The 23,025-nt window shown below is 39.3% G+C and overlaps 1 protein-coding gene across 20 annotated transcripts in view; it reads left to right on the top strand.

Annotated features, from left to right (window-relative positions):
* LOC105466141 (catenin alpha 3) overlaps positions 1–23,025 on the top strand; it is a 1,883,635-nt gene that overhangs the window by 596,107 nt on the left and 1,264,503 nt on the right. For all 20 annotated transcript variants that reach the window (XR_011607352.1, XR_011607354.1, XR_011607355.1 and 17 more), the window contains one exon: positions 11,734–11,937. Coding sequence is in view for 16 of the 20 variants with exons in the window: in XM_071068753.1 (XP_070924854.1) it covers positions 11,734–11,937 (204 nt within the window). In the remaining 4 variants the exon portion in view is untranslated. The remainder of the gene's footprint in view (positions 1–11,733; positions 11,938–23,025) is intronic.

The following is a 23,025-nucleotide window of genomic DNA, read 5'->3' as shown; positions in this document are numbered from 1 at the left end:
AGAGAGAAAGAGAAAGAGAGAGAGAAAGAGAGAGAAAGGAAATGAATGAGAGAGAAAGACTATGTCTTCCTTGAAGACAAGGAGGAGAAGAAATGAGTGGAAAAACATGATGAGATTCAGGTGAATGAAGAAGTTTGCCAGGTGGTTTCATCTCAGTTTCCCCAGAGTAGTAGAAAGTTTCAGGATTTGGTAGTTATATAAAATTGGATTTGAATCCTACATCTTCTCTTTTAAGGGGATTATTAGACAACTTACTTAATCTTGCTCACTCTCGATTTTCACATGTATAAATTAATGATGATAATACGCCACAAAATGGTTGGTAATGATTAAATAAGACAACAAAAGCAGCATTGCATGGTACTTACAGCATGGAACTGGAAGTAGACAGATTTGGACAGACTCTTCCCTCCGCTACTTATTAGCTAAGTGATCCTGGGCAAGTTACTTAAAGTCTTTAATTTTGAAAAGAAGTGGTAGGAAGAAAAATAAGGAATGAAATTTATTAATCAAATAAATTATAAGATATCCAGAAAGAGATAAAAATATAGAGGGTGATATCAGTACAGATATATTTGTTTATAGCTATGGGCCAGGATTCAAACACAGGCTATCTGCTTCTACGACCTGGGTTCTAAATTTCTAGCTATACTTACTCTTTTAAACAAAATAATCTAACAGAAGAATATGGAGTTGGGACTCTTAATTACATTAAAATAATGTTCTGTCAGCAATCAAAGTATTAAGGAACTTTGAGTGGAACTTTAAAAAAGGAAAAATATTTTCTATTTCAATGGAGTGGCATCCTGAAAAAAACAACATCCTATTGATTGTCTTTCATGGGATTAATGCCATGAAACACACTGAAATACTGTTTTAACATAGCTATGGTGCATCAGAAGAGGTCAAAATTTATTTCAGTTGGTCTTAAACAAATCCAGTGCCATTTCACAGGACATTCAATTTACTTTAAAAAATTCTTGGCTTTTTATTGATTCGGTGACAAAGTCAGTGAAACCTTAATAAGATGGAATAGTAGGACAATTGTTTTAGGCACAATCAAGAGCCCTGCCTATAGGTATCAGATGTCAGAACAGACAATGATTTGAGTTCAGATGAGCTTGAAGAATCAGAAATCTTAAAGGTCAAGCATGTAAAATTCCAAATGCTGAGATAGTTTGAGGAATGATCCTGTAGAGCAGAAACTAGAGTGAACTTAATTCTACAATACAGGCCATTTGCTAACATGAAATCATAGCCAGAACACATAAAATCACAGCAGTTTTTTCTTCCAGTACTTACAACAAACAGATTTGAAATGTAATCAGCTTTTCCTATCGTCACAATGCCGGAGACATATTGACTGCTATCACATCTTCTAATTGCATTAGAGCAATTAAAGAGTAATTATATTGCTTGCATAGTCTTTTCTTAATGATGCCACCCTGGAGGTACATTTCCAAAAAGGTTTTAAATGGTTTAATTTTTTTTTTTTTTTTTTTGAGATGGTGTCTTGCTCTGTAGCCTAGGCTGGAGTGCACTGGCGTGATCTCAGCTTACTGCAACTTCTGCCTCCTGGGTCCTGGTTCAAGCAATTCTCCTGCCTCAGCCTCCCGAGTAGCTGGGATTACAGAAACATGCCACCATTCCCAGCTAATTTTTGTATTTTTACTAGAGACGGGGTTTCACCATGTTGGCCAAGCTGGTCTTGCACTCCTGACCTCGTGATCTGCCCGCCTCAACCTCCCAAAATGCTGGGATTACGGGCGTGAGCCACCATGCCCGGCCTAAATAGTTTCATTTTTGTTATGAAACATTGGAGTGGAAAGTCTGTACTAAATGAGTGAGCCAAAGAAAGATGTGGTAAAAGTGGCAAATGAAATAAAGGGGAAGACTCAGATGAATGAAGCCTTAACTGATGGCCAAGCCCATGGTAGGGATTATGGTTTCATCAAAAATAATATCTACTAGGTAAAGAAAATGTTAAATTTGCTTTTTATACAGTTAATTTCCTTTCATGTTGTTTTTTAAATTTTTTTTTCCATGTAAGATGGAAAAATGGAGAGACTCAATAGAGGAATTGAAAAACAGGAAGAAAAGGCTGGGTGTGGTGGCTCACGCCTGTAATCCCAGCGCTTCAGGAGGCTGAGGCAGGTGGATCACATGGTCAAGAGATTGCAACCATCCTGGCAAACATGGTGAAACCCTGTCTCTACTAAAAATACAAAAATTAGCTGGACGTGGTGACGCTTGCCTGTAGTCCCAGCTACTTGGGAGGCTGAGGCAGGGATAATCGCTTGAACTTGGGAGGCAGAGGTTGCAGTGAGCCAAGATCGCGCCACTGCACTCAAACCTGGCGACAGAGCGAGACTTTGTCTGGAAAAAAAAAAAAAAAAGAAAGAAAGAAAGAAAGAAAAATAGGAAGAAAAGAGTCAGGAAAGTAAGAATTCTCCTACATGCTTTTAAGATATTTAACCAATTTTATATCAGATCTATATTCTAGTTTATATTTTACATTTTATAAGGGGCCTTCAAAAAGTTCATGAAGAATGTGTATTAAAAAAAAACTATGCATGAATTTCAACATTTTTTTCCACCAAAATAAACTCATACGAACTTGTTTTAACATGTCTGAATGGGATTTAGTTTGAGGCACTAAGAAAGATAAAACACCAGTTTGAAGAACCTCTATCAGCAATTTGAATTCTGATAAAAATGAAGCAAGAACAAACATTAAATATATGGTGAAGATCAGGCGAAAGAATGGTGAAATCAGTGATGCTTTATAAAAGGTTTATAAGGACAATGCCTCAAAGAAATCAGCAGTTTACAAGTGGATAACTCATTTTAGTAAGGGATGAGATGATGTCAAAGATGAAGCTCAAGGTGGCAGACCATCCACATCAATTTGTGAGGAAAAAATTAATCTTGTTCATGTCTTAATTGAAAAGGACTATTAACAGCACAAACAATAGCCAACAGCATAGACATCTCAATCACTTCAGCTTATGCAGTTACGACTAAAATATTAAAGTTGAGCCAACTTTCTACTTGATGAGTGTCAAAAATGCTGCTCCGGCCGGGCGCGGTGGCTCAAGCCTGTAATCCCAGCACTTTGGGAGGCCGAGGCGGGCGGATCACAAGGTCAGGAGATCGAGACCACAGTGAAACCCCGTCTCTACTAAAAATACAAAAAATTAGCCGGGCACGGTGGCGGTCGCCTGTAGTCCCAGCTACTCAGGAGGCTGAGGCAGGAGAATGGCGGGAACCCGGGAGGCGGAGCTTGCAGTGAGCCGAGATCGCGCCACTGCACTCCAGCCTGGGCAACAGCGTGAGACTCTGTCTCAAAAAAAAAAAAAAAAAAAAAAAAAAAAATGCTGCTCCCAGAGAAGCTGCAGATAAGAGCAGAGCTTTCAGCAGAAATTTTTTAAGCAATTGATATCAAGATCCTGAAGCATTTCTCCAACGAAATGTAAAAGGAGGTAGAACATGGCTTTACCAGTACGATCCCTAAGGCACAGCACAGTCAAACAATAGCTGCCAAGAGGTGGAAGTAATCCAGTCAAAGCAAAATTGGACCAGTCAAGAGCAAAGGTCATGGCAATAGTGTTTGGGATCCTCAAGACATTTTGTCTGTTAATTTGCTGGGAGGCCAAAGAATGATAACTACCATAAGAGTGTTTTAAGAGAGTTGGCCAAAGCGTTAGCAGAAAAATGCCCATGAAAGCTTCACCAGAGAGTCCCTCTCCACCACAATAATACTCGTGCTTATTCCTCTCGTTAAACAAGGGCAATTTTGCAAGAGTTTGCATGGGAAATTATTAGGCATCCATGTTACAGTCCCGATTTGGCTCTTTCTAACTCCTTTTTGTTTCCTAATCTTAAAAAAATTGTAAAGGGCATCTATTTCTCTTCAGTTAATAATGTAAAAAAGACTGCAATGACATAGATAAATTCCCAGAAGCTTCAATTCTTTAGAGATGGACTAAATAGCTGGTATCATCACTTGCATAAATTTCTTGAACTCGATGGAGCTTATGTTGAAAAATAAAATTTATATTTTTTATTTTTATATTTTAACTCCATTTTTTACGTGAACTTTTTGGAGTCCCCTCACATTTTATAGTAAGAGAACATTACATAGTACCATTTTTTTTAAAAAAATTGTTTTAAAATTATTTCTTTTTCTATAATAATTTTCGCTTCCTAGCTTGACTCTACAGTTGTGACTTTTAAAATTGTATCCTGGCTACTTTCAATACCCAAATATTTATCAGAATGTAATGTAACACAAGGATCAGTGTAAGATTTTGTATATAAACACATACCTATACTTACTTATTTACATACATACACACCTCTATCTATATAAAATACATATACACATCTATAATCTTATACATAAGATTGTACACTAGGAAGATCTTATATCTTCAGTGTGTTTCTGTGTAGATTCACACTCAGACTTTCACACTCTGAATATCATTATGTGATTGCATTTCATGTTAAGGTTTCTTCCGAGAGCTTTTATTCTACACTATCTTTTTCTTCAATTTTCACATTATGCCTAATCTTGGAAAGACTTCCTCTCGTGGAGTATTTTAATAAAAGACCCTTGGAGCAGCATATACCCTCCATCTTTTCTTACCAGGCTTTAGATTATCTTGACTCCTATTACCTAAAGATATGTATAATGGAAACCTTAAAAATACCATGTCAAGTTCTAATAGCTGGAAATAGCTGGAAGTTATAATAGATCAACAGGAAGAAGCAGTTTTATGTTTTAAATTAAATAATTAAAATTCAGAATTTACTTTGATATGTTACTGTTACAGTTAACTAAAGTTTATGATTGAAAGTGAGACATAATGAAAATAATATTATATCTGGTATTGAAAGACCTGGATACTTATCTGAACGTCACTATTTATTTGCTCTATGACCTTGGGTAAGACAGCCTTCAGCCTCACTCATCATCAGCTGAAATGTGTGGTTATTAATACCTTCCTGCCCACTTCCTCATGGTGCTATCAGGATGAGATACATGAAAATATTCTGTAAACAGGGGGGGCGGAGCAAGATGGCCGAATAGGAACAGCTCCAGTCTCCAACTCCCAGCGCGAGCAACACAGAAGACCGGTGATTTCTGCATTTTCAACTGAGGTACTGGGTTAATCTCACTAGGGAGTGCCTGACAATCAGTGCTGGTCAGCTGCTGCAGCCCCACCAGCGAGAGCTGAAGCAGGGCGAGGCATCGCCTCACCTGGGAAGTGCAAGGGGGAAGGGAATCCCTTTTCCTAGCCAGGAGAACTGAGACACACAATACCTGGAAAATCGGGTAACTCCCACCACAATACTGTGCTTTAAGCAAACAGGCACACCAAGAGATTATGTCCCACACCGGGCCAGGAAGGTCCCACGCCCACGGAGCCTCCCTCATTGCTTGCACAGCAGTCTGCGATCTTGCTGCAAGGCAGCAGCGAGGCTGGGGGAGGGGCGCCCGCCATTGCTGAAGCTTAAGTAGTAAACAAAGCCACTGGGAAGCTCGAACTGGGTGGAGCTCACAGCATCTCAAGGAAACCTGCCTGTCTCTGTAGACTCCACTTCTGGGGACAGGGCACAGTAAACAACCACAAAAGCAGCAGAAACCACTGCAGACGCAAACGACTCTGTCTGACAGCTTTGAAGAGAGCAGTGGATCTCCCAACACGGAGGTTGAGATCTGAGAACGGACAGACTGCCTGCTCAAGTGGGTCCCTGACCCCTGAGTAGCCTAACTGGGAGACATACCCCACTAGGGGCAGTCTGACACCCACACCTCACAGGGTGGAGTACACCCCTGAGAAGAAGCCTCCAAAGCAAGAATCAGACAGGGACACTCGCTGTTCAGCAATATTCTATCTTCTGCAGCCTCTGCTGCTGACACCCAGGCAAACAGGGTCTGGAGTGGACCTCAAGCAATCTCCAACAGACCTACAGCTGAGGGTCCTGACTGTTAGAAGGAAAACTATCAAACAGGAAGGACACCTACACCAAAACCCCATCAGTACATCACCATCATCATCAAAGACCAGAGGCAGATAAAACCACAAAGATGGGGAAAAAGCAGGGCAGAAAAGCTGGAAATTCAAAAAATAAGAGCGCATCTCCCCCGGCAAAGGAGCGCAGCTCATCGCCAGCAACGAATCAAAGCTGGACGGAGAATGACTTTAACGAGATGAGAGAAGAAGGCTTCAGTCCATCAAACTTCTCAGAGCTAAAGGAGGAATTACGTACCCAGCGCAAAGAAACTAAAAATCTTGAAAAAAAGTGGAAGAATTGATGGCTAGAGTAATTAATGCAGAGAAGGTCATATACGAAATGAAAGAGATGAAAACCATGACACGAGAAATACGTGACAAATGCACAAGCTTCAGTAACCGACTCGATCAACTGGAAGAAAGAGTATCAGCGATTGAGGATCAAATGAATGAAATGAAGTGAGAAGAGAAACCAAAAGAAAAAAGAAGAAAAAGAAATGAACAAAGCCTGCAAGAAGTATGGGATTATGTAAAAAGACCAAATCTATGTCTGATTGGGGTGCCTGAAAGTGAGGGGGAAAATGGAACCAAGTTTGAAAACACTCTTCAGGATATCATCCAGGAGAACTTCCCCAACCTAGTAGGGCAGGCCAACATTCAAATCCAGGAAATACAGAGAATGCCACAAAGATACTCCTCGAGAAGAGCAACTCCAAGACACATAATTGCCAGATTCACCAAAGTTGAAATGAAGGAAAAAATCTTAAGGGCAGCCAGAGAGAAAGGTCGGGTTACCCACAAAGGGAAGCCCATCAGACTAACAGCAGATGTCTCAGCAGAAACTCTCCAAGCCAGAAGAGAGTGGGGGCCAATATTCAACATTCTTAAAGAAAAGAATTTTCAACCCAGAATTTCATATCCAGCCAAACTAAGTTTCATAAGTGAAGGAGAAATAAAATCCTTTACAGATAAGCAAATGCTTAGAGAGTTTGTCACCACTAGGCCTGCCTTACAAGAGACCCTGAGGGAAGCACTAAACATGGAAAGGAACAACTGGTACCAGCCATTGCAAAAACATGCCAAAATGTAAAGACCATTTAGGCTAGGAAGAAACTGCATCAACTAACGAGCACAATAACCAGTTAATATCATAATGGCCGGATCAAGTTCACACATAACAATCTTAACCTTAAATGTAAATGGACTAAATGCTCCAATTAAAAGACACAGACTGGCAATCTGGATAAAGAGTCAAGACCCATCAGTCTGCTGTATTCAGGAGACCCATCTCACACGCAGAGACATACATAGGCTCAAAATAAAGAGATGGAGGAAGATTTACCAAGCAAATGGAGAACAAAAAAAAGCAGGGGTTGCAATACTAGTCTCTGATAAAACAGACTTTAAACCATCAAAGATCAAAAGAGACAAGGCCATTACATAATGGTAAAAGGATCAATTCAACAGGAAGAGCTAACTATCCTAAATATATATGCACCCAATACAGGAGCACCCAGATTCATAAAGCAAGTCCTTAGAGACTTACAAAGAGACTTAGACTTCCATACAATAGTAATGGGAGACTTCAACACTCCACTGTCAACATTAGACAGATCAACGAGACAGAAAGTTAACAAGGATATCCAGGAATTGAACTCATCTCTGCAGCAAGCAGACCTAATAGACATCTACAGAACTCTCCACCCCAAATCAACAGAATATACATTCTTCTCAGCACCACATCGTACTTATTCCAAAATTGACCACATAATTGGAAGTAAAGCACTCCTCAGCAAATGTACAAGAACAGAAATTGTAACAAACTGTCTCTCAGACCACAGTGCAATCAAACTACAACTCAGGACAAAGAACCTCAATCAAAACCACTCAACTACATGGAAACTGAACAACCTGCTCCTGAATGACTACTGGGTACATAATGAAATGAAGGCAGAAACAAAGATGTTCTTTGAAATCTATGAGAACAAAGATACAACATACCAGAATCTCTGGGACACATTTAAAGTAGTGTGTAGAGGGAAATTTATAGCACTAAATGCCCACAAGAGAAAGCAGGAAAGATCTAAAATTGACGTCTAACATCACAGTTAAAAGAACTAGAGAAGCAAGAGCAAACACATTCAAAAGCTAGCAGAAAGCAAGAAATAACTAAGATCAGAGCAGAACTGAAGGAGATAGAGACACAAAAAACCCTCCAAAAAATCAATGAATCCAGGAGTTGGTTTTTTGAAAAGATCAACAAAATTGATAGACCGGTAGCAAGACTAATAAAGAAGAAAAGAGAGAAGAATTGATAGACCACTAGCAAGACTAATAAAGAAGAAAAGAGAGAGGAATCAAATAGATGCAATAAAAAATGATAAAGGGGATATCACCACCGACCCCACAGAAATGCAAACTACCATCAGAGAATACCATAAACACCTCTATGCAAATAAACTAGAAAATCTAGAAGAAATGGATAATTTCCTGGACACTTACACTCTTCCAAGACTAAACCAGGAAGAAGTTGAATCCCTGAATAGACCAATAGCAGGCTCTGAAATTGAGGCAATAATTAATAGCCTACCAACCAAAAAAAGTCCAGGAGCAGATGGATTCACAGCTGAATTTTACCAGAGGTACAAGGAGGAGCTGGTACCATTCCTTGTGAAACTATTCCAATCAATAGAAAAAGAGGGAATCCTCCCTAACTCATTTTATGAGGCCAACATCATCCTGATACCAAAGCCTGGCAGAGACACAACAAAAAAAGAGAATTTTAGACCAATATCCCTGATGAACATCGATGCAAAAATCCTCAATAAAATACTGGCAAACCGGATCCAGCAGCACATCAAAAAGCTTATCCACCATGATCAAGTGGGCTTCATCCCTGGGATGCAAGGCTGGTTCAACATTCGCAAATCAATAAACATAATCCAGCATATAAAAAGAACCAAAGACAAGAATCACATGATTATCTCAATAGATGCAGAAAAGGCTTTTGACAAAATTCAACAGCCCTTCATGCTAAAAACTCTCAATAAATTCGGTATTGATGGAACGTACCTCAAAATAATAAGAGCTATTTATGACAAACCTACAGCCAATATCATACTGAATGGGCAAAAAGTGGAAATATTCCCTTTCAAAATTGGCACAAGACAGGGATGCCCTCTCTCACCACTCCTATTCAACATAGTGTTGGAAGTTCTGGCTAGGGCAATCAGGCAAGAGAAAGAAATCAAGGGTATTCAGTTAGGAAAAGAAGAAGTCAAATTGTCCCTCTTTGCAGATGATATGATTGTATATTTAGAAAATCCCATTGTCTCGGCCCAAAATCTCCTTAAGCTGATAAGCAACTTCAGCAAAGTCTCAGGATACAAAATTAATGTGCAAAAATCACAAGCATTCTTATACACCAGTAACAGACAAACAGAGAGCCAAATCAGGAATGAACTTCCATTCACAATTGCTTCAAATAGAATAAAATACCTAGGAATCCAACTTACAAGGGATGTAAAGGACCTCTTCAAGGAGAACTACAAACCACTGCTCAGTGAAATAAAAGAGGACACAAACAAATGGTAGAACATACCATGCTCATGGATAGGAAGAATCAATATCATGAAAATGGCCATACTGCACAAGGTTATTTATAGATTCAATGCCATCCCCATCAAGCTACCAATGAGTTTCTTCACAGAAATGGAAAAAACTGCTTTAAAGTTCATATGGAACCAAAAAAGAGCCCGCATCTCCAAGACAATCCTAAGTCAAAAGAACAAAGCTGGAGGCATCACGCTACCTGACTTCAAACTATACTACAAGGCTACAGTAACCAAAACAGCATGATACTGGTACCAAAACAGAGATATAGACCAATGGAACAGAACAGAGTCCTCAGAAATAATACCACACATCTACAGCCATCTGATCTTTGACAAATCTGAGAGAAACAAGAAATGGGGAAAGTATCCCTATTTAATAAATGGTGCTGGGAAAATTGGCTAGCCATAAGTAGAAAGCTGAAACTGGATCCTTTCCTTACTTCTTATACGAAAATTAATTCAAGATGGATTAGAGACTTAAATGTTAGACCTAATACCATAAAAACCCTAGAGGAAAACCTAGGTAGTACCATTCAGGACATAAGCATGGGCAAAAACTTCATGTCTAAAACACCAAAAGCAACGGCAGCAAAAGCCAAAATTGACAAATGGGATCTCATTAAAATAATGAGCTTCTGCACAGCAAAAGAAACTACCATCAGAGTGAACAGGCAACCTACAGAATGGGAGAAAATTTTTGCAATCTACTCATCTGACAAAGGGCTAATATCCAGAACCTACAAGGAACTCCAACAAATTCAGAAGAAAAAAACAAACAACCCCATCAAAAAGTGGGCAAAGGATATGAACAGACATTTCTCTAAAGAAGACATTCATACAGCCAACAGACACATGGAAAAATGCTCTTCATCACTGGCCATCAGAGAAATGCAAATCAAAACCACAATGAGATACCATCTCACACCAGTTAGAATGGCAATCATTAAAATGTCAGGAAACAACAGGTGCTGGAGAGGATGTGGAGAAATAGGAACACTTTTACACTGTTGGTGGGATTGGAAACTAGTTCAACCATTATGGAAAACAGTATGGCGATTCCTCAAGGATCTAGAACTAGATGTACCATATGACCCAGCCATCCCATTACTGGGGATATACCCAAAGGATTATAAATCATGCTGCTATAAAGACACATGCACACGTATGTTTATTGCGGCACTATTCACAATAGCAAAGACTTGGAATCAACCCAAATGTCCATCAGTGACAGACTGGATTAAGAAAATGTGGCACATATACATCATGGAATACTATGCAGCCATCAAAAAGGATGAGTTTGTGTCCTTTGTAGGGACATGGATGCAGCTGGAAACCATCATTCTTAGCAAACTATCACAAGAACCGAAAAGCAAACACCGCATGTTCTCACTCATAGGTGGGAACTGAACAATGAGATCACTTGGACTCTGGAAGGGGAACATCACACACCAGGGCCTATCATGGGAAGGGGGGAGGGGGGAGGGATTGCATTGGGAGTTATACCTGATGTAAATGACGAGTTGATGGGTGCTGACGAGTTGATGGTTGCAGCACAGCAACATGGCACAATATACATATGTAACAAACCTGCTTGTTATGCACATGTACCCTAGAACTTAAAGTATAATAATAAGAATAAATAAATAAATAAATAATTGCACATTGAAAAAAAAATTGTGTAAACAGTACAGCCTGTAAAAGTTACTATTGTAAATAACAGTTAATATGCTCCAGTCAGTGTATTAAGCATTTATATCATTCTTTCAACAGTTTTACAACACAGGCACCATTAATGTTCTGCTCTTATAGGTCAAAAGGTTGAGGTTCAGCAAGTGTAAGATATCTGCATGAGGGGAAAAGGTAAGATCTGAATCCAGGTCTGTCTGAGGCTAGAACAAATGCTCACAATTGCATCACTTTCATTAGTTATCAGAATAATAATCACTACATAGCATTATGTGTGAACCAGTCGAGGCAGTAAAAACACAGTTCTCTTCATTATCACATCTGAATTTTAAATGCAAAGCAAAGTAACATCTGTTTTTCATAAAAGTGAAATGCCATGGAGTTCTAACCATACAAATGTTTTCTTCTCTTAGAATTTAATTGTCCTGAATCCACTCACAGTGACTGAGGAGGAAATAAGACCATCACTAGAGAAACGTCTCGAAGCCATTATCAGTGGGGCTGCTCTGCTGGCAGATTCTTCATGCACGAGGGACTTCCACCGGGAGCGGATTATTGCAGAATGCAATGCCATTCGCCAGGCTCTTCAGGATCTGCTTTCAGAGTACATGAACAATGTAGGTGACTTGTTTGCCCTCCCATCCCTAGCCCCTCTTTCCTTGTACTTTGAATATATGCTGAGATCCTTTCCGTGTACAAAACAGGATAAATTACAAATGACTATGTGATTTTACATGGGTTGATTTTCTAAGTGAGTTCTGCTTGGTTATTTTTGGGGAACAACAACCCTGGGAGTTTCTAGGGATGAAGTCAGAACCAGAGGAGTATTTACAAGTGACCGTTTTGTTTGTGGAAGTATCTCAGTATTAGTTGAAGAAGGAAATCAGGATTGGAGAAAGGTAACTAGAGTTGCACATAAATTTAAGAGATATAAAGAAGATAAAGAGAGGGGCAGATTGCTCGGGATTAAATTGGTGAATAATGAAAGGCCATTAGAAGTTAGTAGTCAATAAAAGTGATATTACAGGGGTCATGAGCTATGTTTGAAGGTGTGTAAAGAGCCCATGCCAGTTGTTATTTTTGTTGTTGTTGTTTTATGGAGATAGACTGTGTCTTGCTCTGTTGCCCAGGCTCAAGTGCAGTTGGGCGATCAGCTAATGGCAACATCGAACTCCTGGGCTCACAGGATCCTTCTACCTCAGCCTCCCAAGTAGCTGGGACTACAGGTGTGTTACCATGCTCAGCTAATTTTTGTAGTTTTTGTAGAGATGGGGTTTTGCCATAATGCCCAGACTGATCTCGAACTCCTGGGCTCAAGTGACCCTCCCACCTTGGCCTCCCAAAGTGCTGGGATTACAGGCACCCACACAGTTTTGGCAGCTGCTAATCTTTTTCAGATGTGACAGTGTCTAGTTTTTTTTGTTTTTTTTTTTTTTTGAAGTTTTAGCTATCACTCAGAAATATTGGAAATGTCTAAATTTAGGGCAAAAATATTTGTTTCAAAATCCATTTTGTTTCATTATATACATACATATATATGTGAAATATATGTCTCTTCTCTATGGAATGTCTATAACTATTGTTGCCCTCAAATCTTGGTAACATTTATAAAGTGAAGAGAAAAATCTTGAATATATTGTCAATTATATGTTGATTATGAAGATTCCTTAAATAATAGAGCTAAACAAAATGAAAGTTATAATAGGAATATTTTGTTCATCTGCATTATTATAAATGGAAGAATTCAAGACTCATGTAGGTATGTTTTGAGAATGATTAGTTACAAAGCGTGTGACTTTTTGGGTATGAATTTAAGATATTTGAGATTGTTCAATATAAGTACTTTGTGTGAATAACTGAAACGCACTAAAATTATTTGGTGCATTTTGAGGACCCTTCAACACATTTGATGTATCTTCATACTCTTAATATTTGATGACTTTGCTCCCTGACCAGAAATCTCTCACCTGTCAATAAATCAAAGTTGTAAGGTAGATTTCTTTAATAAGAAAATTTTAGTAATGTCATGTCCTGCTGCCAGAATGCCTGAAGCTAGAATATCCCCAATTTTAGCGTATCATATATTCTTTAATATTTTTCAAGGTAATTCATCAGTCATAAAAAACGCAGAAGATAATATTGTATTGGAATGCCTTCTCCCATGATCTGTAAACTATTACAATTATTATTCTCATCTTCACAGATAAAATACTGTAAAGTTATAGATACATTTATTTTCTCTAGAAATTACAAAGTTACAAGTTCAGTTTATCTAAAATGGATAAATAGAAAGTTATTTTATTCTTTATAGATACAAACTCAGATATACACACATGTGCACACTTACCCACATGTAAGGTTGGCCACGTAATTTGTGGGGCCTAGTGCAAAATGAAAATGTCAGGCTTCTTGTTCAAAAAGCAGGGGAATGGAACTGTAGCTTTCTTACACAGTCTCTAGTGACCTATGAAAGGTTATTTTTATTTGCTATTTAATGTTAGATTTCTAGAGTATAGAGGTACTTATAAAGTGATTGCAGACCCTCACAGACGTCTGTGGCTCCACCAAATGACCCTGACCTACCCCAGGGTGTGCCAAGGCCCCCACAAGGAATAAAGGGCGGCAGTAATCACTGGGTGGGAGAACTGTCTGAGGAACTATCCCAGGAAGTCACTTGGAGGTAGGACTGCACATGAGCCAAGACATGTGCTTCATTGCCGCATTGGACTACACAGATTCAAAGGTAAAATTGTTAAAAATTTCAAGAGTGTGGTAGCATAGCATGAAAACCCAAGCCTGGGACCCTGTCTAAAATTGGGATCCTGTGTGCAGTAGTAGGCCCATGAAACTGGCCCTGTATATAATAAACACATATCACATCAAAATAGTGGTGATTTTATGGTTTTCTTAAACTAAGCAAATGAACTGAGCTAATGAATATTGGAATTAAGTAGCAGGAACCAACCTGGAAAACTGTGGAGTGTATTATGAGATCTCATCCCCAGGTTTACTGCCACTCCAGGTTTCTATCACAAATACTGCTTCTTTATAGCTGTTGCATCAGTTTTACTGAAAGGGAATGCATTTTTCTGGAACTAGCCAAACTCAAACCTTGCTCAGCGTTTGCTCAAAGACTTGAGATGGCTCTAGCACTTAAGTCCTCATCTTTCTACTTTAAGGAATACTGTGTCTCCTTTGGTGGACCCAGTTGTTTTTCAGATCAGTCAGTAGCTTTTGTAATTGAGCTGTGCTGATGGAGTAAATGCTTGATGATAAGCACAAAAACTGAAAGTGATTAATTCATCAAAACCTGTGAGTCTTTTAGCTGAAGGAGACTTCAGAGATTGGCTTAAATTTTGCAAGTCTACTGCGTCCAGCCAGAGCAGTTCAGCAGTGAGAAATGAATGCAGCTTATGTTTGTCTCAGGCTCAGTCCACACAACCATGACTCCTCTGATTCTAAATAAATTCACTTCCTTAAACAGATCAGCAAGTCTTGATCATTATCTAAAATAGAATTTCAACATTCAATAAGGTCAACGTCTTGTCACATTAGGAAGAAATTAGTAATAAATGAGACCAGATGGGTCTATAACAGACAAGACAGACAACCACTTAACACTATTGATTATGTATGTTGTGTCTGGAATTGGTGGGTTCTTGGTCTCACTGGCTTCAAGAATGAAGCTGCGGACCCTCGCGGTGGGTGTTACAGTTCTTAAAGATGTTGTGTCCGGAATTTGTTCCTTCAGACATTTAGATGTGTCTGGAGCTACTTCCTTCTGGTGGGTTCGTGGTCTTGCTGTCAGGAGTGAAGCTGCAGACCTTCACGGTGAGTGTTACAGCTCTTAAAGGCAGCATGTCTGGAGTTGTTTGTTCTTCCCAGTGGGTTTGTGGTCTCATTGGCTTCAGGAGTGAAGCTGCAGACCTTCGCGGTGAGTGTTACAGCTGCCTGTTACAGCTCATAAAGGTAGCGTGGAGTCAAAGAGTGAGCAGCGGCAAGATTTATTGCAAAGACTGATAGAACAAAGCTTCCACAGTGTGGAATGGTACCCCAGCAGGTTACTCCTGGCTGGCTTGGGCAGCCTGCTTTTATTCCCTTATCTGGCCCGACCCACATCCTGCTGATTTGTCCATTTTACAGAGAGTTGATTGGTCTATTTTACAGAGAGCTGATTGGTCCGTTTTGACAGAGTGCTGATTGGTGTGTTTACATTCCTTGAGCTAGACACAGAGTGCTAGACCAAAAAGTTCTCCAAGTCCCCACTAGGTTAGCTAGATACAGAGTGCTGATTGGTGCACATACAATCCTGCAGCTAGATATAAAAGTTCTCCAAGTCCCCATCCAGCTCAGGAGCCCAGTGGCCTCACCTAGTGGATCCTGCCCCAGGGCTGCAGGTGGAGCTGCCTGCCAGTCCTGAACCCTGCCAGGCAGGGAGGCAGCTAAGGCCCCCCAAGAATTTGAGTGCAGTGCCAGCCCACCTAGCCTGTGCCCGCCCTCACACCCACGCCTGCGGGGACTCACACTGGCCTGCGAGCACCCTGCTTGCAGCGGCGGTTCCCGCTGGTGCCTCTTCCTCCACACTTCCCTGCAAGCAGAGGGAGGCGGGTCCGGCCTCAGCCAGCCCAGAGAGGGGCTCCCATGGTGCCATGGTGGACTGAAGGGCTCCTCAAGCGCTACCAGGTGGTCGTGGAGGCTGAGGAGGTGCTGAGAGTGAGGGCTGCTAGCACATTGTCACCTCTCATATGTTTGCCCTAATATATACTGTCCTGTTAAATTTATGAGTGGATACATATGTATATATGTTTGGTTAGTTTTCTATTGCTGCTGTAACAAATTACCACACACTTAGTGTCTTAAACCACACAAATTTAAATCTTTCAGCTCTGTAATCAAAAGTCTGACCTGGGCCTCACTGGAGTAAAAATCAAAGTGTTGGAGGAATGCATTGTTTTCTGGAGTCTCTAGGGAAGAGTCCATTGTTTTTGCCTTTTCCAGTTTCTAGAGGTCACCCTCATTCCTTGCCTCATGGTCCTCTGCCTCCATCTTGTAAGGCAGCAAGGTCACGTTTCTCTGACCCTGTTTCCAACCTCATCTCTCTTTCTCTGACCACACCTTGGAAAAATTCTCTTCTTTTTAGGACTCATGTGATTAGTGGGACCCACCCAGATTATCCAGGATAATCCTCCCATCTGAAGACCCTTAACCTTAATTACATCTGCAAAATTCCTCTTGCCATGTCAGGTAACATATTCACAGGTTCTGGGAATTTGAATGTGGACATCTCTGGGAGACTCACAACATTATATCAATGCTAGTCTTCCCTCGTGTTTTCTGTGAAGTCATTATCAGTCCTTTTGTTTCAAATCCATTATGGACAGCATCCCTCACACACTTTAAGCTCTATGCAGGCAGATCACATGTCTGTTTTGTTTAGTTTTATCCCAAGCCCCAGGCACAGTGCGTGGCATTTAGAAAAAGCTGAATTGTATTTTTGAATTAAAGAATGAATAAAATGATTGCATATTGTATATGCCATGTAATGGAGAAACAACCTCTCTGACATTAATTGAAATGAGTTTCAAGCATCTACTAAATTTATACAATAGACTGCCTGTTATAAAAGGTCTTATTTTGCAAAGCATTAAGTCTCTTCTGAAAATCAATGTAAATATCCAGAAATAATTTTTTTATTTTAATCTCTGCATTTGGATCCACATCCAGCCATATTCTAGAACAGGATTTTTATTCATTAAAAATACACTCCAGAAAACATTTAGGATCAGAGAAAATATACCTTATGACTTTTAAAACTTAGGGATATATATTTCTAAGATACTTCTGCTGATTTTGTTATATCTCTATGATTGGTTAGCCCTAGTTCACATTCTCTGATGTATAATATGATTAAGGATTTGTTTTTCATAAATGGGCAGAGCAATGAGGCCCTGTGAAAAAGGAATGATCTTCAGGAAATCAACGATTTTTACATGGTGATCTTTCTGAAATTGGTGAAAATAGAATGGTAGGCAGTCAGCCATCATGTTTGAGTTCTAAGATAACACCAAGCATGGATATTTTTCTGGGAGTGGGTTGAAATCATATTGTTATAGGTGGGTTGGATGTGTTACACAGGTGATGTATAATTATTAGTAAAGTTAATATTCAGGTGATATGACTGTAGGGCATTATTAGAATTCAGTGAGAGATAATGTTGCTAGAGTAAACAAGTCAGGCATGAGCTCCATGCAGGAACGAATTTGCATTTCTGGACCCTCATCCACCTACTTTTTTCTTCTCTTGATGTTTTCTGTGGAAGCATGTTGTTGGTTCTCATTACATATTTGTTGAGTGAATAAAGAATCAAATGGACTAGCTTTGTTATTCAGAAACCTATTTTATTGTGTGTCTTGAGTTTAATGCATTCCATGTCCTGGGAAATTCTGAAAATTCATATAAAGACTACATGCAAAGATATGTTATGGGATTTTTCCTTTTGTATAGGACCTCCATCCCACTCCTGAAAATGCATTTTGGAAACAGTTCCAGCCTTAATTAATTAATTTATTTTTATTTCTTATGATGATAAGGTAAAACAGTTGGGAGAAACTATATGCAATGACTTTTTGAATACAAGAGACAGGTTAGAATTAAAATTCTAAAAATGTAAAGGCAGCTTTCAGCCTAAGTTTTTTCTTCCCTCCCTCCCTCCCTCCCTCCCTTCATACCTTCTCTTTTTTGGTTGGCATGGACTGCATATGAGAATTGTCATTATCAGCTCAAGTGTAGTGTACTAGATGCTTTACATTTTTATATTCTTACCAGTTTTCATTATTCTGCATTTGTAGCTGACTTTTGAGTGGTTGATTTGGTTGGAGACAATGTTTTTGAGTTTACAGATATCTAGATAACTTAAGAGAAATAAATAGTATCCTATATAGGTCTGTGCAAGAGTAGATATGCCCCAAACAGAGATATCAACCAAGGTTAGATTGATTAGAGCATGAAATCAAAGTCCAAGAAGATACAAAGGAATCATCAAAATGAAAGAGGCTGGATTCAGATATTGAAACTGGAATATAGGAGCTGATAATTCAAACAACTTGGAGTTGAGAGAAATAATAAATAGTGGGGATCTGGTTAAGCTGGTAAAAATGTTTTTTTTTTTTCTTTGTTTTCTTTTATGTGCCTAAATTAAGGACTAGATATTGGACAAGTATTTAAATATGTGAATTGTTTTGGAGATAAAACAAATGTATTGTTTCAGCTGTTATTTTTCTGAGTCGTTCTGGTTCTAGTCTTATTCCTTTACTAAATGTTCCTTAATTCTCTGGATGACTGTTAAGTAATGATTCCAAATCCTTCCTGACAAGTTTAGTTTGGTGTCATGTAAATCTGGCATAGAATGCCCACTTGGGGTTTAAGAGGAGCTTGTGCAGTGCTCACTGGGGAAAAGGAAGCATCTGGGTTCCCCTGTTGAGAAAATAGACTATTCTCATAGATCTCCTCTTTGTGCTCTAATGTACTAATCTCTCTCGGTAATCAAAATTAATAGTGAGAATCCTACAGAAATGCAAGCTATATGATTGCAGAACTAGTAAGAAAAGCTGAAATAATAAAAAGTAGACAGCCATTTTTTTTTTTAATAAAAGTGAAACCAATCAGATAGAGCCAGAGTACAGGAAGAGAATGAAATAATTTTTGTAAAATAAAAATAACTATAAAGTAATGGAGAATATTCCAAAGTGTCAAGACTTAAGAGTTGCAGAGAGCAATCAGTACACAGGTGAAATGCAGAGAGCAATACAGAGGTGAAAGTTCCTAAAGGTTACATCTTCTTGGCCAGAGAGCCTAAAGGCTGAGAGCCCTTTGTCTTTTGCCTTCCGGCAGAGGCAGCCATGATTTCTAACATCTGTGGGGCAGGTCAGTCATTCACTTTGTGGATCATTCCAACTGATCCTTTCCCACGAAGTAGGTTCCTTTATTCCCTAGTGTTTAGGCATTCCTCATGTATTAGAAGTTCCTGCTATGGTTTTTTAACATTAAACTTTACTCAAAGTTGTTACATAAAAATAAAACTAGGTCAAATGGTAGAAATGACAGAAATATAGTAAGAATCAAGAATCCTTGCATGAAGTATTAGTTCTAACTTGGACAAAATATAAAGGTTCTGAGCCTTGCATAGTTCCTAGGTAGCTGATAGTAGAATGAAGGGTGATTGTTGTTTTAGATCAGGTACATTAGAACAGACTCAAAAGTAAATCTGAGTACAAAAAAGTTGTTGGGACATTCTTTCAGAAAATAAACATGTAAGGAAGTGAGAAAGGCAGATTGCAGAGAAGCCAACTTACAATGGAAGTCTTAGCTGTCCTATGGGGAGTGTTGGAGCTGGGATGGCCTTTCAGAATTGTCTCATATTGAAACAGGGGAATGGACCCTTAGAATTCCTGCAACTGTCGATCATTGATGGCACATCATCCTAGGAGCTGTGCAACTTTGGATGAGGCAGATCCTGCAACTGAGGACTGTTTCCAGTGAGGAAAAGAGATGTGAGCCATCACAGCTGGTATTTCTAGCTGAAAAGGGAGTGCCTTATAAAGGGAATCTGGGTGAAGCACCACATTATTCACTGTAACAGTTAATAGCAAAAATCAAAAGGTTGTTTTTATAGCTCTTGAACAATGAAATATTATCCTGTGTTAGCAACTGTAGTCAGCATATTTGGCTTCACAGAGAATTTAATTTGCTATTGATAATGTTTAGAAAATTATTAGCAGAAACATGTAATTTGTTATCCAAACCAGGATGCCTTTTTTTTTTTTTCGAGAAGGGGTCTGGATCTGTCACTCAGGCTGGAGTGCAGTGACGTAATCTTGGCTCATTGCAACCTCCGCCTCATGGGTTTGAGTGGTTCTCCTGCCTCAGCCTTTTGAGTAGCTGTGACTATAGGTTTGCACCACCACAGCTGGCTAATTTTTATATTTTTTAGTAGAGACAGGGTTTCACCACTTTGGCCAAGCTGTCTTGAACTCCCGACCTCAGATGATCTGCCTGCTTTGGCCTCCCAAAGTGCTGGGGTTACAGGTGTGAGCCACCACGCCTGACCAAAACTGGGTTACTTCTGAGAGACAAAGATTCATAAAATGGTCAACAGACCTTAATTGATCTACAAAAGGCATATCAAGCAAACTGAGAGGTATGGCCACCTAGAAACTATGTGACTATATGACTGTAGTGTGTGTGTGTGTGTGTGTGTATAATATATATATACACACACATATATATTTATTTATTATACATATGTGTATATATATAATAAATACAAGAATACATATGATGGATTTTGAGAGAGACTTAACACATTTTACTGACAGATTCTGTATGGGCTATAACAGATAGCTAAACTGTAAAATTTAAATTAAAATGCTCTTGGTGTTACTGCAGTTTCTAGTTACATAATTTTTATATAAACACAGTGCTAAGAAGTGGTTCAAAGTAGGAACAATTGCAATCCTAGTTCTCAAGGAGAATCAGACAAACAAGTACGTGAAATGGAACATGATAAAAACTGTAATATGGGTGAATGCTAAATACTATAAGAGCGCCAAGTAGTAATTGGTTAACTCCCCTGGGATGGATCAGGCTTCAGAGGAGAGAAAGCTCTTAAGCTGGCTTTTGAAGGAGAAGTAGGTACTCATCAGACAATTGAAGGAGCTGGGAATTCCAGAAAGGGGTAAGAGCCTGTGCAAAGGCACATAGCAGGAATCACATAGGTTGTTTGCTGTGGGAAATATATGAAGTTCAGTTTGGAGGAAATGTAGAGGGAAGAAAGAAAGGAAGGATATGAGACTAAGTATTGGCCATTAGTTTGCAAATGTGTTTCTTTTAAATATTTGATAAACTCCCAATTTCTTTCCTTCTAAAACAAGATGAATTTTTATTTTTGCCTATTTTCCTTCAATGTTAATCAGTTACGAGTTCCTCATATCATGTTGGCTGTCTTATGTTCATAAATCAATTTCGATTGAAATATATTAATTTTTTTTTTTTTGGCAGGGTCTTGCTCTCTTACCCAGGCTGCTAGAGGGCAGTGATGTGATCATAGCTCGCTGCAGCTTTGACCTTCCAGGCTCAAGCCATCCTCCCACTACAGCCTCCTGAGTAGCTGGGACTACAGGTGTGCACTACCAGGCCTGGTCAATTTTTTTTTTTTTTTTTTTTTGAGACGGAGTCTTGCTCTGTAGCCCGGGCTGGGGTGCAGTGGCCGGATCTCGGCTCACTGCAAGCTCCGCCTCCCGGGTTTACGCCATTCCCCTGCCTCAGCCTCCCGAGTAGCTGGGACTACAGGCGCCCGCCACCTCGCCTGGCTATTTTTTTTTTTTTTTTGAGACAGAGTTTCACTCTTGTTGCCCAGGCTGGAATGCAATGGCATGATGTCGGCTCACCGCAACCTCTGCCTCCCAGGTTCAAGCAATTCTCCTGCCTCAGCTTCCTGAGTAGCTGGGATTACGGGCATGCACCTCCATGCCCAGCTAATTTTGTATTTTTAGTAGAGATGGGGTTTCTCCATGTTGGTCAGGGTGGTCTCGAACTCCCAACCTCAGGTGATCCGCCTGTCTCGGCCTCCCAAAAATGCTGGGATGGCAGGCGTGAGCCACTGCACCTGGCCTAGAAATACCAAAATATTTACTTTGAATATGCTTATATGTGTCACATAAGATTTAGCATGAAGCAATTAAAATGCCTGAAAACCATTTAATGGTACAAAAACCATGACCTTTTGTGGTACTATATACTGGAAAATATGATTTAGTTTATTTTATTAGCCAGCACTGTCTTATGGAAATATTATGCAAACTACAATAATATGTGAGCCAAATAGATAATTTTAAATTTCTAGTAGTTACATACAGTAAAAGGAACAGGTGAAATTATAGTTAAGTCAGTGTATGAAAAATATCATTTCAACATGCAATCAATATAAACATCATAATGAGATATCTTACTTCTGTTTTAGTTATAAGTCTTTGAAATTTGATGTGTATTTTACATTTATAGTATATCTGAACTAACCATATTTCGTGTTCAATAGCGACACGTGGCCAGTGGCTGTCATGGTAGACAGCATAGCACTATGCAGAAGTGCCTTCTCCATCATAGTGTTTGTGTTTTTTTTAAAACCTTTTTTAAGATTCAGGGGTACATGTGAAGGTTTATTACATAGGTAAACTTGTGTCATGGGAGTTTGTTGTACAGATTATTTCATCACCCAAGTATTAAGCCTAGTACCCAGTAGTTATCTTTTCTCCTCCTCTCCCTTTTCCCACCCTCCACCCTCAAGAAGAGCCCAGTGTTTACTGTTTTCTTCTTTGTGTTTATAAGTTCTTGTCATTTAGCTTCCTCTTATAAGTGAGAATAAGTGGTATTTGGTTTTCCGTTTCTGTGTTAGTTTACTAAGAATAATAGCCTCCAGCTCCATCCATGTTTCCACAAAAGACACCTTGTTATTTTTTATAGCTGCATAGAATTCCATGGTGAGTATGTGCCTCGTTTTCTTCATCAAATCTGTCATTGATGAGCATTTAGGTTGATTCCATGTTTTTGCTATTGTGAAAAGTGCTGCAATGAGCATTCGTGTACATGTGTCTTTATGATAGAATGATTTATATTCCTTTGGGTATGTACCCAGAAGTGGGATTCCTGGG

The sequence above is a fragment of the Macaca nemestrina genome, chromosome 9 (genome assembly GCF_043159975.1).
Source record: "Macaca nemestrina isolate mMacNem1 chromosome 9, mMacNem.hap1, whole genome shotgun sequence".
In the NCBI taxonomy this organism is placed as follows: Eukaryota; Metazoa; Chordata; class Mammalia; order Primates; family Cercopithecidae; genus Macaca; species Macaca nemestrina.
Note: the sequence above shows the minus strand (reverse complement) of the source record. Positions and strands in the feature narration are given on the sequence as shown.